The sequence below is a fragment of the Salvelinus namaycush genome, chromosome 17 (assembly GCF_016432855.1).
Source record: "Salvelinus namaycush isolate Seneca chromosome 17, SaNama_1.0, whole genome shotgun sequence".
NCBI classification, from domain to species: domain Eukaryota; kingdom Metazoa; phylum Chordata; class Actinopteri; order Salmoniformes; family Salmonidae; genus Salvelinus; species Salvelinus namaycush.
Window position 1 is genome coordinate 21662654 of NC_052323.1, and position 13274 is coordinate 21675927.

A 13274-nucleotide genomic window follows, 5' to 3' on the forward strand; every position below is an offset into this window, starting at 1 on the left:
TGTGGGGTCTGTTTGTGAACAGAGCTCCAGGACCAGCTTGCTTAGGGGACTTTTCTCCAGGTTTATTTCTCTCTAGGTGATGGCTTTGTTATGCAAGGTTTGGGAATCGCTTCATTTTAGGTGGTTGTAGAATTTAACGGCTCTTTTCTGGATTTTGATAATTAGCGGTTATCAACCTAATTCTGCTCCACTTGCATTATTTGGTGTTTTGCGTTGTACACAGAGGATATTTTTGCAGAATTCTGCATGCAGAGTCTCATTTTCGTGTTTGTCTCATTTAGTGAATTCCTGGTTGTTGAGTGGACCACAGACCTCACAACCATAAAGGGCTATGGGTTCCTTAACTGATTCAAGTATTTTATCTTCCTTTTGACGGCATAGAAGGCCCTTCTTGCCTTGTCTATCAGATCGTTCAGAGCTTTGTGTAAGTTACCTGTGGCGCAGATGTTTAGGCCGAGGTATGTATAGTGTTTTTTGTTCTCTAGGACAACGGTGTCTAGATGGAATTTGTATTTATGGTCCTGGTAACTGGACCTTTTTTGGAACACCATTATTTTTGTCTTACTGAGATTTACTGTCAGGGCCCAGGTCTGACAGAATCTGTGCAAAAGATCTAGGTGCTGCTTTAGGCCCTCCTTGGTTGGGGACAGAAGCACCAGATCATCAGCAAACAGGTGTCATTTGACTTCAGATTCTAGTAGGTTGAGGCCGGGTGCTGCAGACTGTTTTAGTGCTCTCGCCAATTTGTTGATATATATGTTGAAGAGGGTGGGGCTTAAGCTGCATCCCTGTCTCACCCCATGGCCCTGTGGAAAGAAATGTGTGTGATGTATAATGTTGTATGTTTCTCCCCCAACACTGCTTTCCATCAATTTGTATAGCAGACTCTCATACCAAATTGAGTCAAAAGCTTTTTTGAAATCAACAAATAATGAGAAGACATTGCTTTTGCTCTCTCGCTATCCTTCACTCCCTATCTCACTCCCCTCTCTCTCTCTGTCTCTCTCTCTCTATCCTTCATTCCCTATCTCACTCCCCTCTCTCTCTCTCTATCATTCACTCCCTATTTCACCCCGCTCTCTTTCCCTCTCTCTCTCTGTGAAAGTGGTTTCCTGTATTTTTTCCAATTTTCTCTGTGTGGAGTAGTGCTATATTTTTCTAATGATAAACTTCAGGCTTGTTTTCCTCTGCTTTTGTAGCAGCAGCTGTGTTGAAGCAGGTAGTAGACGGTATCTGAACTGTGTGTGTTGTTAGATGGTATCTGAACTGTGTGTGTTGTTAGATGGTATCTGTGTGTGGGAGAGGGAGTGCATGTCATTGTAGGCCTACAATGTGTGTATGTTCTGTGTGTTGACTATGGCCAACCATGTCTCTCTGACAGGAAGATGAATTATGTTTTTAGTCCCCTGTGACTTTGGTGAACAAAAGAAAATACAATCAGTGTTATCTGTTACGGAAACATGCATCGCTGTGCTGCTTTGACTCATTGTTTAAAAATTATAATTTTAGAGAACATAAAAGCCAAAAGAAGATGAATTACATCAATTTGAGACATTGTAAAATGTATTTACAATATTAATGTACTCAAATGCACAGATATTGTTTAGTTTTTCCCCCTGCATTATCAGAGAACATAGGCTTTTATCACAGAAAAGGTTGAGGCGGGCAGAGAGTCTAGGTTATAGGGAAAGAGAGGAGAGGGTATAGGAGAGGTGCGGGGGAGAAGATATGTGAGGACATAGTTGTGGTCTGAACATGCCAGCTCTTGTTGAGGTATAGATGTGGGAGCCAGTAGGTATAGAATGAGATCTGAGCAAGTCCTGTATGTTATCTCTCTACCTGTATTCATCTGTGTAGCTATATCGCCTTCCCTCTGTTTGTCTCCCTCCCTTCCCCTCTCACATTCTGGAGTTTGGTATTCACTGTTATCTACACTATACCCTGTAAGGGCCACACTATCTTTGCATATCTTTCCTTTCACCATAGTGTTACATTTAACTGGTTCATAACATTTAATTTTCAATTACTGAAATGTTTTCCCTTCCGTATGAAGCAGGTTTCAATTGAATACAGTCTTGGCCCTTGAGGGCAAGAGGAGATGTATGTTAGTAAAAGTGCAATATTATCATAAAGAGACATACTTGGAATATGGAGGAGGAATGGAGGGGGAAAAGAGTCGAAGAGGGAGAGAGAGAGAGAGTGAGGGAGGGAGATAGAAGGTGAGCTTGAGTTGTTTGAAGATGGTGGGAAAAGAGAGATGGTTTGTCGAAGAAGAATGGTGGAAAGTGTAAGCAGAGCAAGCCATACGCCGGATCTACATCTGGAGGAGAAATAGAAGTGAATGAGGGTGAATTATCCAAGGTGGCAGGTGTGTTGAAGTTCTCGAAGCCCGAGGCTTGCACAGATGGTCAGGATAAAGATGAGTCTGTGATGGTAGGATTGAGAGTTTGAGAAAGTGGACCCCTGCCTTTTGGCTGATCCATACAGCACATTCGGTATGTATTCAGACTCCTTGACTTATTCCACATTTTGTTTCGTTACAGGCTTATTCTAAAATGGATTAAATAGTTGTTTTCCCTTATCAATCTACACACAATACCCCATAATGACAAAGCAAAAACAGGTTTTTAGAAATGATTGCTAATTTATAAAAAATTAAAATAAAAATGGTATCACATTTACATAAGTATTCAGACCCTTTTACTCAGCACTTTGTTTCAGCACCTTTGGCAGCGATTACAGCCTTGAGTCTTCTTGGGTATGACGCTAGAAGCTTGGCACACCTGTGTTTGGGGAGTTTCTCCCATTCTTCTCTGCAGATCCTCTCCAGCTCTGTCGGGTTAGATGGGGAGCGTCGCTGCACAGCTATTGTCAGGTCTCTCCAGAGATGTTCGAATGGGTTCAAGTCTGGGTTCTGGCTCGGCCACTCAAGGACATTCAGAGACTTGTCTTGAAGCCACTCCTGCATTGTCTTGGCTGTGTGCCTAGGGTTGTTGTCATGTTGGAAGGTGAACATCAAATTTATTTATATAGCCCTTCGTACATCAGCTGATATCTCAAAGTGCTGTACAGAAACCCAGCCTAAAACCCCAAACAGCAAGCAATGCAGGTGTAGAAGCACAGTGGCTAGGAAAAACTCCCTAGAAAGGCCAAAACCTAGGAAGAAACCTAGAGAGGAACCAGGCTATGAGGGGTGGCCAGTCCTCTTCTGGCTGTGCCGGGTGGAGATTATAATAGAACATGGCCAAGATGTTCAAATGTTCATAAATGACCAGCATGGTCAAATAATAATAATCACAGTAGTTGTCGAGGGTACAACAAGTCAGCACCTCAGGAGTAAATATCAGTTGGCTTTTCATAGCCAATCATTGAGAGTATCTCTACCGCTCCTGCTGTCTCTAGAGAGTTGAAAACAGCAGGTCTGGGACAGGTAGCACATCCGGTGAACAGGTCAGGGTTCCATAGCCGCAGGCAGAACAGTTGAAACTGGACATCAGAAGAGTTACAGGGTGTAGAGTTGTGGTTTCCCGTTCTTCCAGGCCCTTGGCCTGAGGTAGGAGGAGATAGGTTTAAGTAGGGGAATTGGGTGGGTTAGATGGTAAGGTATTTGTTTATGATTAAAATGTTTTCCTTTTCCAAGCCAAGTATAAGGGATTTTATACCCCAGTCTACTCGGTGGCAGTAACGCAACATGTATTGTATGTCAACCGCCTTTAAACCTAGAAGAAACGATAACAAACAGCAAGTTGGCTTGAATACTGCATTAGTTGACATATCTGTTTACAAAACACAACATATGGCGACATCTGGTGGTGTATTTTGGCTGGGGCTCAAGCAGTGGTGGACGTGGCAATGACGTCAGCATCCGGAAATGACCCGGATTCAAACTTTCATTCCATCAGACGGCTTGCTAAAAACATCGAAATATCTGTGAAGTCTTGTGGAAGTTCACTAATAGTAAGTTGAATTTTATAACGTTTATCGAGTAAAACTAGATATATACGTTTGATTTGAGTGGTTATGAGAGAAAGTGTTCGTTCTTCAAACAAAACATTCAAGCCACGTCGCTTAGGGTTAGCAAAACATCATCAGCTGTGATGGAGTCTTTAAATAACGTTAGCTTGGAGTAACGAAATAGCTCAATGCCTAAGAACATGTAAATGACACGTTTTTTTCTAGCTAAGGTTAGCAATAATTTGATATTGTATCACTGTCATGCTAGTGTCTGGTAACGTTTCTGTTTCAGTTTCAGTGGTAATGTTGGCTATGCTAACGTTTGCTAACTTGCTACTAGCTAGCTATTATGTGGGGGGCAAGCTGAATTGCTAAATAAACTGGCTACGCTCAGATTTGTTGGTGAAACCGAGACGTAGTATTGGTAAATATCTAGCTAGATAATTAAGTTATTTAGGCAGCGCGGGGCATCGGTGACCACCTAGCAAAATGTCACTTTACTTGAATTAATTTGTTTCTGTTCCCCCTATCAGTACAGATGTGTGTACATTGAGAATGTATATGTGAGCATCAATGGACACGGATCGACGCCTCGTTGTTAGGAATTGACGTCAGGAGGTGTAGCGACTGTTTCCACGGAGCACGGACCGTCTCCAGGACACTACCAAGATCGTTCAGACCCTTCCTGGTGATATACCTGCTCCAGGATGACGTGCAGGGATCGCACCAATGAGTTTCAGTCCGCTTGCAAATCCCTACAGACCAGACAGGTATGTAGGTATGGGAGACCCAAGGGCAGTGATGTTGAAGTATTCAAATGATCAAGGCCTGGAGATAGTTTCTTATGCATTTTCCCTCATGTAATCAGGAACAATGATCACTATTTTCATGCTTCTCTCTCGTTCTGCAGAATGGTGTTCAGCCCACCAAGCCGGCCCTCAGTGCGCTCAAGCAACGCAGTGACTTCACCCTCATGGCCAAGTGAGTCCAACTACCAGTGCCACTGCCACCAATCTCACCCAAAGAGCCAGCCAACTCATTTACAGTGCACAACCCATTTTCTCAGAGGTGTCGCTGACACTTGTCTGATTTGAAGTTTAGTAAATAGCCAGTTGTTGCTGTTAGTTTCTCCATGGTGATGTGATCACATTGTAGCTCAGTGTGATCTCTTTGGAATGCAGTCTGTTCTTTTCGGTTATCTTACCTTACAAATCAAATTGTATTGGTTGCATACACATATTTAGCAGATGTTATAGCAGGTCCAGTGAAATGCTTATGTTTCTAGCTCCAACAGTGCAGTAATACCTAACAATACAAAACACACAAATCTCAAAAATAAGAAATATCAGAACGACCAAGGTCAGATTCCGGAATATAAATATATATTTATGAATACAATGGTGTGTATGGGCAGCATATGAATAGAAAAAGTGTCAACAGCAGTAGTTATATAGGATGAGCCTTGACTAGAATACAGTATATACATATGAAGTGGGTAAAACAGTATGTGTTCCATGACTATGTACATAGGGCAGAAGTCTCTAAGGTGCAGGGTAAAGTACCTGCACCTTCATGCAGCTATGTACATGCGTTAGCAGATTCCTTTCACTGTTTTCATGTTTTGGCCTATGACTGATGCCAATCTCCTGTTGTTTTGAATCCCTCCAGGAGAATAGGAAAAGACTTGAGTAATACGTTTGCTAAACTAGAGAAACTCACTATATGTAAGTATATGGCAATATTTATGTTTTAACATTTCTCATGAATAACAATTTTGAGTAACTTGTTTTGTCAAGGTTCTGGATATATGACTGTTTTGACCTTTTTCAGTGGCTAAAAGAAAATCTCTATTTGATGACAAGGCAGTGGAGATTGAAGAGTTAACCTACATCATCAAGCAGGTGAGATGTATTTATTTATTTTTTGCATTGACACAGATACCATGAAATCAGTCGGCTGTCTCTCGTCATTAACTATAAATGGCAAACATGATGACCAGTCAGTCAGGTGGAATCTCTAGTCAAGAGGCAAACTTGGCTGTTTTAGTGGGCGCAGTCTGTAACTCTGCTGTGCCCTGTATGACTCTCTTCTGTATGTCTCCCCCATTCCCCTCTCAGGACATTAACAGCCTGAACAAGCAGATAGCCCAGCTGCAGGATCTGATTCGTTCACGTGGAGCTCCCAGCGGCAGACACATCCAGACCCATTCCAACACCATCGTTGTCTCCCTGCAGGTCTGACTGCCAGTGCCTCTCTACTGCATTATGTAACTGATGTGGATGAGTAAAATGATGTAGCCATATGAAACCTGAGGCTTTAATAATCAACAACCAGGTTTTTGTTTTTTGCAGTCCAAACTGGCATCTATGTCCAATGACTTCAAGTCGGTTCTAGAAGTAAGAACAGAGGTAAGATTCACTGGAACTTCCAGCCCCTGGAACTTTCTACCATTGAACCTCAAGAATTCTAATAACGCTAGGTTGCGTTTATCGTTCTCATTCTCTTTCGTTCTCTTTTAATTTAATTGAAGGGCTTTATTGGCATGGGAAACATATGTTAACATTGCCAAAGCAAGTGAAGTAGATAATAAACAATAAAAATGTACAGTAAACATTACACTCTCTGTCCCTCTGTCTCTAGAACCTGAAACAGCAGAAGAGCAGAAGAGAACAGTTCTCTCAGCCTCCTGTCTCCTCTTCTTCTCCTCTCCTCGCCAACAACTTCAGTAAGATACAACACCATGTTTATCTCACCTTCAGCCTCTCATTCCTACACCAGATGGCTTCATAAATGTCTCTTGGAATTTCAATCACAGAACTTTTATTTTCTATCAACTGACTATCTCCTCTGCCAGAGAGTTCAGTGTTGATGCAGGATGAGTCCAGGAGCATGGGGAGTGAGGTGGCCATCGACATGGACAACCAGTCTAACCCTCTACAGCTCCAGCTCATTGATGAGCAGGTACAAACAATTCATTATCACCTGTATTGTGTGTGTGCGTCATTGTGTTAGTATAATGTTGTTTCTCTGTGGTGCAGGACTCGTACATCCAGAGCCGTGCAGACACCATGCAGAACATAGAGAGCACCATCGTAGAGCTGGGCTCCATCTTCCAGCAGCTGGCTCACATGGTGAAGGAGCAGGAGGAGACAGTACAGAGGTGAGGGAGGGAGACGTGGGGGAGGAGGGAAGGAAGAACAGAGGAGGAACTTTGAGATGCTTGAGCACTGCCAGATCTTTCTCTAAAGCCCTATGTGTATGTTCCTGTCCTTCCCTGTAGGATTGATGCTAACGTGGAGGACACTCAGCTCAACGTGGACATGGCTCACACAGAGATCCTAAAGTACTTCCAGTCTGTGTCCTCCAACCGCTGGCTTATGGTCAAGATTTTCCTCGTCCTCATCGTCTTCTTCATCGTCTTTGTGGTCTTCCTCGCCTGAGCAGGGAGAAACGACAGAGAAAGAAGGGAATCATGAAGAAGAGAAGGAAGGGGGGGGGGAAGTCTGAGGTTGTGTCACTCCTAGTGTCTCTTCTGATAGGTTGTCACTCCTATAAAACAGTAGTCGAGCAATAGTTCCGGCGGGGTCATGCTGTCTGAAATAAGACAATGGGAAAGCTTGGACTGAGATGAGGGGTTACCACAGCAACGGGGCAGTGGGAATGGAGTGTTATTGGATGGTTTGGGACTTGAGGTCCAGTAGACCAACAAATTACAGTAGTTCTCCCCCCACAGAGATGAATGAAATACCTGTAATGAAAAGGATATGGTATCGAAACACTTGACCAGAATATGACCAGAATTCTTGTCATTCTGTTCTTTGTTACTTTAGAGACTAAATCATCATAAAACATTTAATCAAAAATTGCTATTTAATGGTTTGATTCTGCAAACTAGTGTTGGTTTTTGGTAAATTTTATTCTATTCCTCGTAGTGTTGATTGGTGGTAAGACAGGAAGGGCTTACTCATTAACTTCCTTTCTGTGAGCACACAAAATACTGGAGTTTTCTTTCTCATATTGTAATTATGTATTCTAGTTTTTGTTCCTCATTATTATCCTCTTATTAAAGAGAGGGACTTTAAGAACTTCTCGCTCTATCATTCACACCACGCATGAGTGAAAACAGTTTTTGTTTTGTTGGGGGGCTTTCAATCTTCCTTATTTGCCAAATGGGTACTTTCAATTTCAAAGAAATGTGACAAGACACCTGTGGTAGGAGCTGTTTTATGAAGTACGGGAGGGTTAAAGTTGGTTTAAACTGAAGAGGACATTCCCTTCATAGATCCAATCATAAACACAATGTGACGAGTCAGACCCAAACAGTTTATAACAAGTTACATAACTCTGCTATTGCAGAATTAACAGTTTAGATGATCTGGTTTACCTGCCAGCAAGTCAGCTGGGGTCAGTTTGAATACTGTTACCTGTTGTGTGTCCCAAATGCCACTTCCTATACAGTGCACTACTTTGATCAGAGCTTTATGGGCCTTGGACAAAAGTAGTGCACTAAATAGGGAATAGGATGGGTCTCAAATGGCACCATATGTCATTACTTTGTATTGTCGCTTGAGAAACCCTTATTAACAGGTTATAACAGCTGTTATTAACAGTTGACATGTTGATGGTTATGACTGGGTATGATGTGCTGAATGTACACTAGTGAAGTGACTTTCTCTACCAAACTTCTCTGCAACTGGTCAGTTTGGGCCTTACTGCTTTATTGGAGACTGTCCTCTTCATTTCCTCTCTATCTCTGAGGACAGACGTCTCTGAGGACAGACGTTTATGTACAGGCGATTATTTAACAACCAGAATTTTGTTAATAAGAAAACACCTATTTCTTCCCTTTTTTTGCCAAATGCCTTGACTTCTACAGTGTATAAAGTGCTAATGTATTGGAAATAAGTGCATATTAAAAATAACTATGGGGAAGTACAAAGGACTCTAATTCTTTACTGAGTAAGAGTATAATAGAAGGTTAATAGAATTAACTTAGAGTAACCATCACAACCAAAGGACTGGAACAGTAGTAATGGACCCACTGTATTGAATCCACACACAAACTCATCAAGGATCTGTTGAAAAATAAGGTTTTATTTTATGCATTCAAAATCTAGTTAATTTTGCATGCATTTCAAGTGTTAACACATTCAGAAAATGTAATTCACAATAAAAACAATGTTAGAAATATTATGGCATACATCTGCTGGCTAAGCTTGCATTTCTACTCTAGTATATGTTTTATATAGCTGCATCTTTTTGTCTAAAGAGTCAGTGGAAATCTGCTGAGGTGTGAGCTGTCCATGTTGCATGTCTCATCTTGAGACATATTTGACTTTCTCTTTTCTCGACATTCCTTTCTTTGTCCCATTCCTCCCTTCCTCAATCAATCAGATGTATTCTATAAAGCCCTTTTTACATCAGCAGTTGTCCCTCCCTCTCTCAGCCAAGTGCACTCTGTTCGATGGGGGTGATATCAGGCATGCTCATGCTCCTCCACTTCCTGGCCGCTCTCGCCACATTCGCTGCTCCCTCCTGCTCCTCCACCTCTTCCTCGTACCAGTTTGACTCCTCCTGCAGGTTGCCGCGCGACCCACCCAGGCCCACGCCCCTGAAGGTTGCGGGGCGGAACTTGGAGCGGAAGGTTACAAAGGAGAGGCTCTTGCTGCGTTGTTTGTCATAGCCGGCTGACCTCGTCCTCATCTCCTCGTTCTCCTCTTCTCCCTCCACACAGTCACGTAGAACCGTGCGGAACAGACGAGCCACCTCGTAAACTTCCGGCTCTGTCTTTGTCACCAGATTCCTGAACCTGGGGAGAGGACAAAGGTAAAAAAGGAGTTTGTTTGATGTTGATAGAGAGATAAAGGTGGACCTGTTGAGAATGATCATTAATCCATCTCCATTATCTACCTGAGACATTCAGGATAAGTGGACAGAAGACGCAGATGTTGAACTACAGGACTGTTTTTCTAGCACAGACTGGAATATGTTCCGGGATTCTTCCCATGGCATTGAGAAGTATGGCATTGATCCCGCTATGCCCTCCGATGAATCATCAAACAGGCAAAGCGTCTACAGGACTAAGATTTAATCTTACTACACCGGCTCCGATGCTCGTCGGATGTTGCAGGGCTTGCAAACAATTACGAACTACAAAGGGAAGCACAGCCATGAGCTGCCCAGTGATACAAGCCTACCAGATGAGCTAAATAACTTCTATACTCGCTTTGAGGCAAATAACACTGAAACATGCATGAGAGCATCAGCTGTTCCGGACAACTGTGTGATCACGCTCTCCGTAGCCGATGTTAGTAAGACCTTTAAACAGGTCAACATTCACAAGGCCGCGGGGCCAGACGGATTACCAGGACGTGTACTCTGAGCATGCGCTGGCCAACTGACAAGTGTCTTCACTGACATTTTCAACCTGTTCCTGATCAAGTCTGTAATACCAACATGTTTTAAGCAGACCACCATAGTCCCTGTGCCCAAGAACACCAAGGTAACCTGCCTAAATGACTACCGACCAGCAGCACTCACGTCTGTAGCCATGAAGTGCTTTGAAAGGCTGGTCATGGCTCACATCAACACCATTATCCCAGAAACCCTAGACCCACTCCAATTTGCATACTGCCCCAACAGATCCACAGATGATGCAATCTCTATCGCACTCCACACTGCTCTTTCCCACCTGGACAAAAGGAACACCTATGTGAGAATTCTATTCATTGACTACAGCTCAGCGTTCAACACCATAGTGCCCTCAAAGCTCATCACTAAGCTAAGGACCCTGGGACTAAACACCTCCCTCTGCAACTGGATCCTGGACTTCCTGACGGGCCGCCCCAGGTGGTAAGGGTAGGTAACAAAGCAACCGCCACGCTGATCCTCAACACGGGGGCCCCTCAGGGGTGCGTGCTCAGTCCCCTCCTGTACTCCCTGTTCACCCATGACTGCATGGCCAAGCACGACTGCAACACCATCATTAAGTTTGCTGACGACACAACAATGGTAGGCCTGATCACCGACAACGATGAGACAGCCTATAGGGAGGAGGTCAGAAACCTGGCAGTGTGGTGCCAGGATAACAACCTCTCCTTCAATGTGATCAAGACAAAGTAGATGATTGTGGACTACAGGAAAAGGAGGACCGAGCACGTCCCCATTCTCATCGACGGGGCTGTAGTGGAGCAGATTGAGAGCTTCAAGTTCCTTGGTGTCAACATCACCAACAAACTAACAAAATAACACACCAAGACAGTCGTGAAGAGGGCACGACAACGCCTATTCCCCCTCAGAAGACTGAAAAGATTTGGCATTGGTCCTCAGATCCTCAAAAAGTTCTACAGATGCACCATCGAGAGCATCCAGACTGGTTGCATCACCACCTGGTATGGCAACTGCTCGGCCTCCGACCGCAAGGCACTATATAGGGTAGTGCGTACGGCCCTGTACATCACTTGGGCTAAGCTTCCTGCCATCCAGGACCTCTATACCAGGCGGTGTCAGAGGAAGGCCCTAAAAATGGTCAAATACTCCAGCCACCCTAGTCATAGACTGTTCTCTCTGCTACCACACGGCAAGCGGTACCGGAGCACCAAGTCTAGGTCCAAAAGGTTTCTAAACAGCTTCTACCCCCAAGCCAAAAGACTCCTGAACAGCTAATCAAATGGCTACCCGGACTATTTGCATTGAACCTCCCCACCCCCATTTGTACGCTGCTGCTACTCTCTATTATCGATGCATAGTCACTTTACTTCTACCTACATGTACATATTACCTCAATTACCTCGACTAACCGATGCCCTCGCACATTGACTCTGTACCGGTACCACCTGTATATAGCCTCACTACTGTTATTTTATTGTTGCTCAATTATTTGCTATTTTCTATTTTTCTTTCTTTTTCTTTCTTTCTTTTTTACTTCAGTTTATTTTAAATACTTATTTTCTTAAAACTGCATTGTTGGTTTAGGGCTGGTAAGTAAGCGTTTCACTGTAAGGTCTACACCTGTTGTATTTGGCGCATGTGACAAATAACATTTGATGTGTAGTGTACATACACCTCTCTGACACTAATAAGGTACGAAGTCCCACCTGACAATGACAGGGCCACACTGAGATGGTGGCACCCTGGCACACAGGTCCTGCAGTTCTATCAGGTCTCGGGGGGTCAGCTCGTAGGGTTGGTGGGTGGGGGCAGTGGCCAGCCATCTGTAGTCAGCAGAGGAGGAGCTGCGTCGGCGCCGGCCCTCTTGTGTCACCCTCTCCAGGCGGATACGTTCAGTGCGCTTCACCATGGCACCCAGCTCCAGCATCAGAGTATTGGTGACTAGTTCTTCTGCCGTACGCTGTCCAGGCACCTTCGGCTCCAGAGAAAAAACTGCTGACCAGGGGAACATCTAGGAATGGGACCAATACAAGTTCTTGAAACTGTTTTCATGCTGCAAATTCATGCTATACGATACAGGATATTAATAGAAAAAACGCGTAAAGTAAATGTTTTATGGATCTTAATTGTTTAAATTTGTTCTTAAATCTTAATCAGATAAGTGCTTCATTAGGTAGAGAAACATACCTGGGGATATGATACTTGATTGAGAGAACTGCAACTACAGGTAATTAGAATCACTGCAACACTGTATTTTTGTCTTAAGATGTCCTGCCCTTTTCAAGACACAATGTAAAAGTACATTTACCTGTAGTCAAACAAAAGTTTGATAGCTTACCTTTACAAAATTCTATGAGTCAATTATTGAATAGTCTCTTTGTTTGTTACAAATCCTCTTATCAATAAGCAGACAATGACATAATTTCACAGTATAAAAAATATGTTTCTGTTGTCTTTGGTATGCAGCTGGAAGAAATGAATTGTTCAAAAGAAAATCTAAAAATCGAAACTCTTTCACACTGCTACACACTCCTAACTGACCACCTTGCTACCTCGAAGGTCCGTGGCAAATAGGCATGTGTGTTTGTTCGGGATTGACAATGAATGTAATCCTGTATTAATATACAGAGTGATTGACAGGTATTTTACCTCACAACAGGACTAACCTCATAAGCATACATGGAGGTGTTGCTAGACATGTGTCAGTCTGTACATATCCAGTCAGCCAACTAGAGCAGCGTAGCAGCAGGGGGGGTCACAGCAGTTTTGTTATGTCATCTGTGAATAAAAACAGAGACACTGGACCTAAAATATACAGTAAAACACAAGCAATATCTTCAACGAGGAATCCCGATTAATGACTCTACTTGGATGCTGGTTGGTAAAGGAATGGTGTGGGTTTTGTCAATGATACTTGCATTTGATTAAGT

The 13274-nt window shown here is 43.2% G+C and overlaps 2 protein-coding genes across 2 annotated transcripts; one reads left to right on the forward strand and one right to left on the reverse strand.

Moving 5' to 3' along the window:
* The first annotated feature begins 3868 nt into the window (after window positions 1-3868).
* Window positions 3869-8889, forward strand: LOC120062445 (syntaxin-5-like). The gene is made up of 11 exons (XM_039012421.1): window positions 3869-3957; window positions 4488-4724; window positions 4865-4935; window positions 5623-5678; window positions 5785-5855; window positions 6072-6188; window positions 6306-6362; window positions 6595-6679; window positions 6809-6915; window positions 6993-7114; window positions 7235-8889. Exons 2-11 carry the CDS (start codon window positions 4662-4664, stop codon window positions 7392-7394), a joined length of 909 nt encoding a protein of 302 aa, XP_038868349.1. The 5' UTR covers window positions 3869-3957; window positions 4488-4661; the 3' UTR covers window positions 7395-8889.
* Window positions 8890-9396: 507 nt separating this feature from the next.
* LOC120062146 (protein RD3-like) lies at window positions 9397-12355 on the reverse strand. Its single transcript, XM_039011952.1, has 2 exons — window positions 12051-12355; window positions 9397-9763 (listed from the first exon to the last, which is right to left on the reverse strand). The coding sequence occupies exons 1-2, from the start codon at window positions 12353-12355 to the stop codon at window positions 9397-9399; spliced, it is 672 nt and encodes a 223-aa protein (XP_038867880.1).
* Between the last annotated feature and the right edge of the window lie 919 nt (window positions 12356-13274).

Excerpts from the sequence above, each read along its gene's own strand:
- LOC120062445 (XM_039012421.1), top strand. The coding sequence starts at position 4,662 with ATGACGTGCAGGGATCGCACCAATGAGTTTCAGTCCGCTTGCAAATCC. Across the intron at positions 6,363-6,594 it reads TTCTAGAAGTAAGAACAGAG|AACCTGAAACAGCAGAAGAG; the intron begins GTAAGATTCACT and ends CTCTGTCTCTAG. Across the intron at positions 6,916-6,992 it reads TCCAGCTCATTGATGAGCAG|GACTCGTACATCCAGAGCCG; the intron begins GTACAAACAATT and ends TCTGTGGTGCAG.
- LOC120062146 (XM_039011952.1), bottom strand. The coding sequence starts at position 12,355 with ATGTTCCCCTGGTCAGCAGTTTTTTCTCTGGAGCCGAAGGTGCCTGGA. Across the intron at positions 9,764-12,050 it reads TGTGGCCCTGTCATTGTCAG|GTTCAGGAATCTGGTGACAA; the intron begins GTGGGACTTCGT and ends TCCTCTCCCCAG.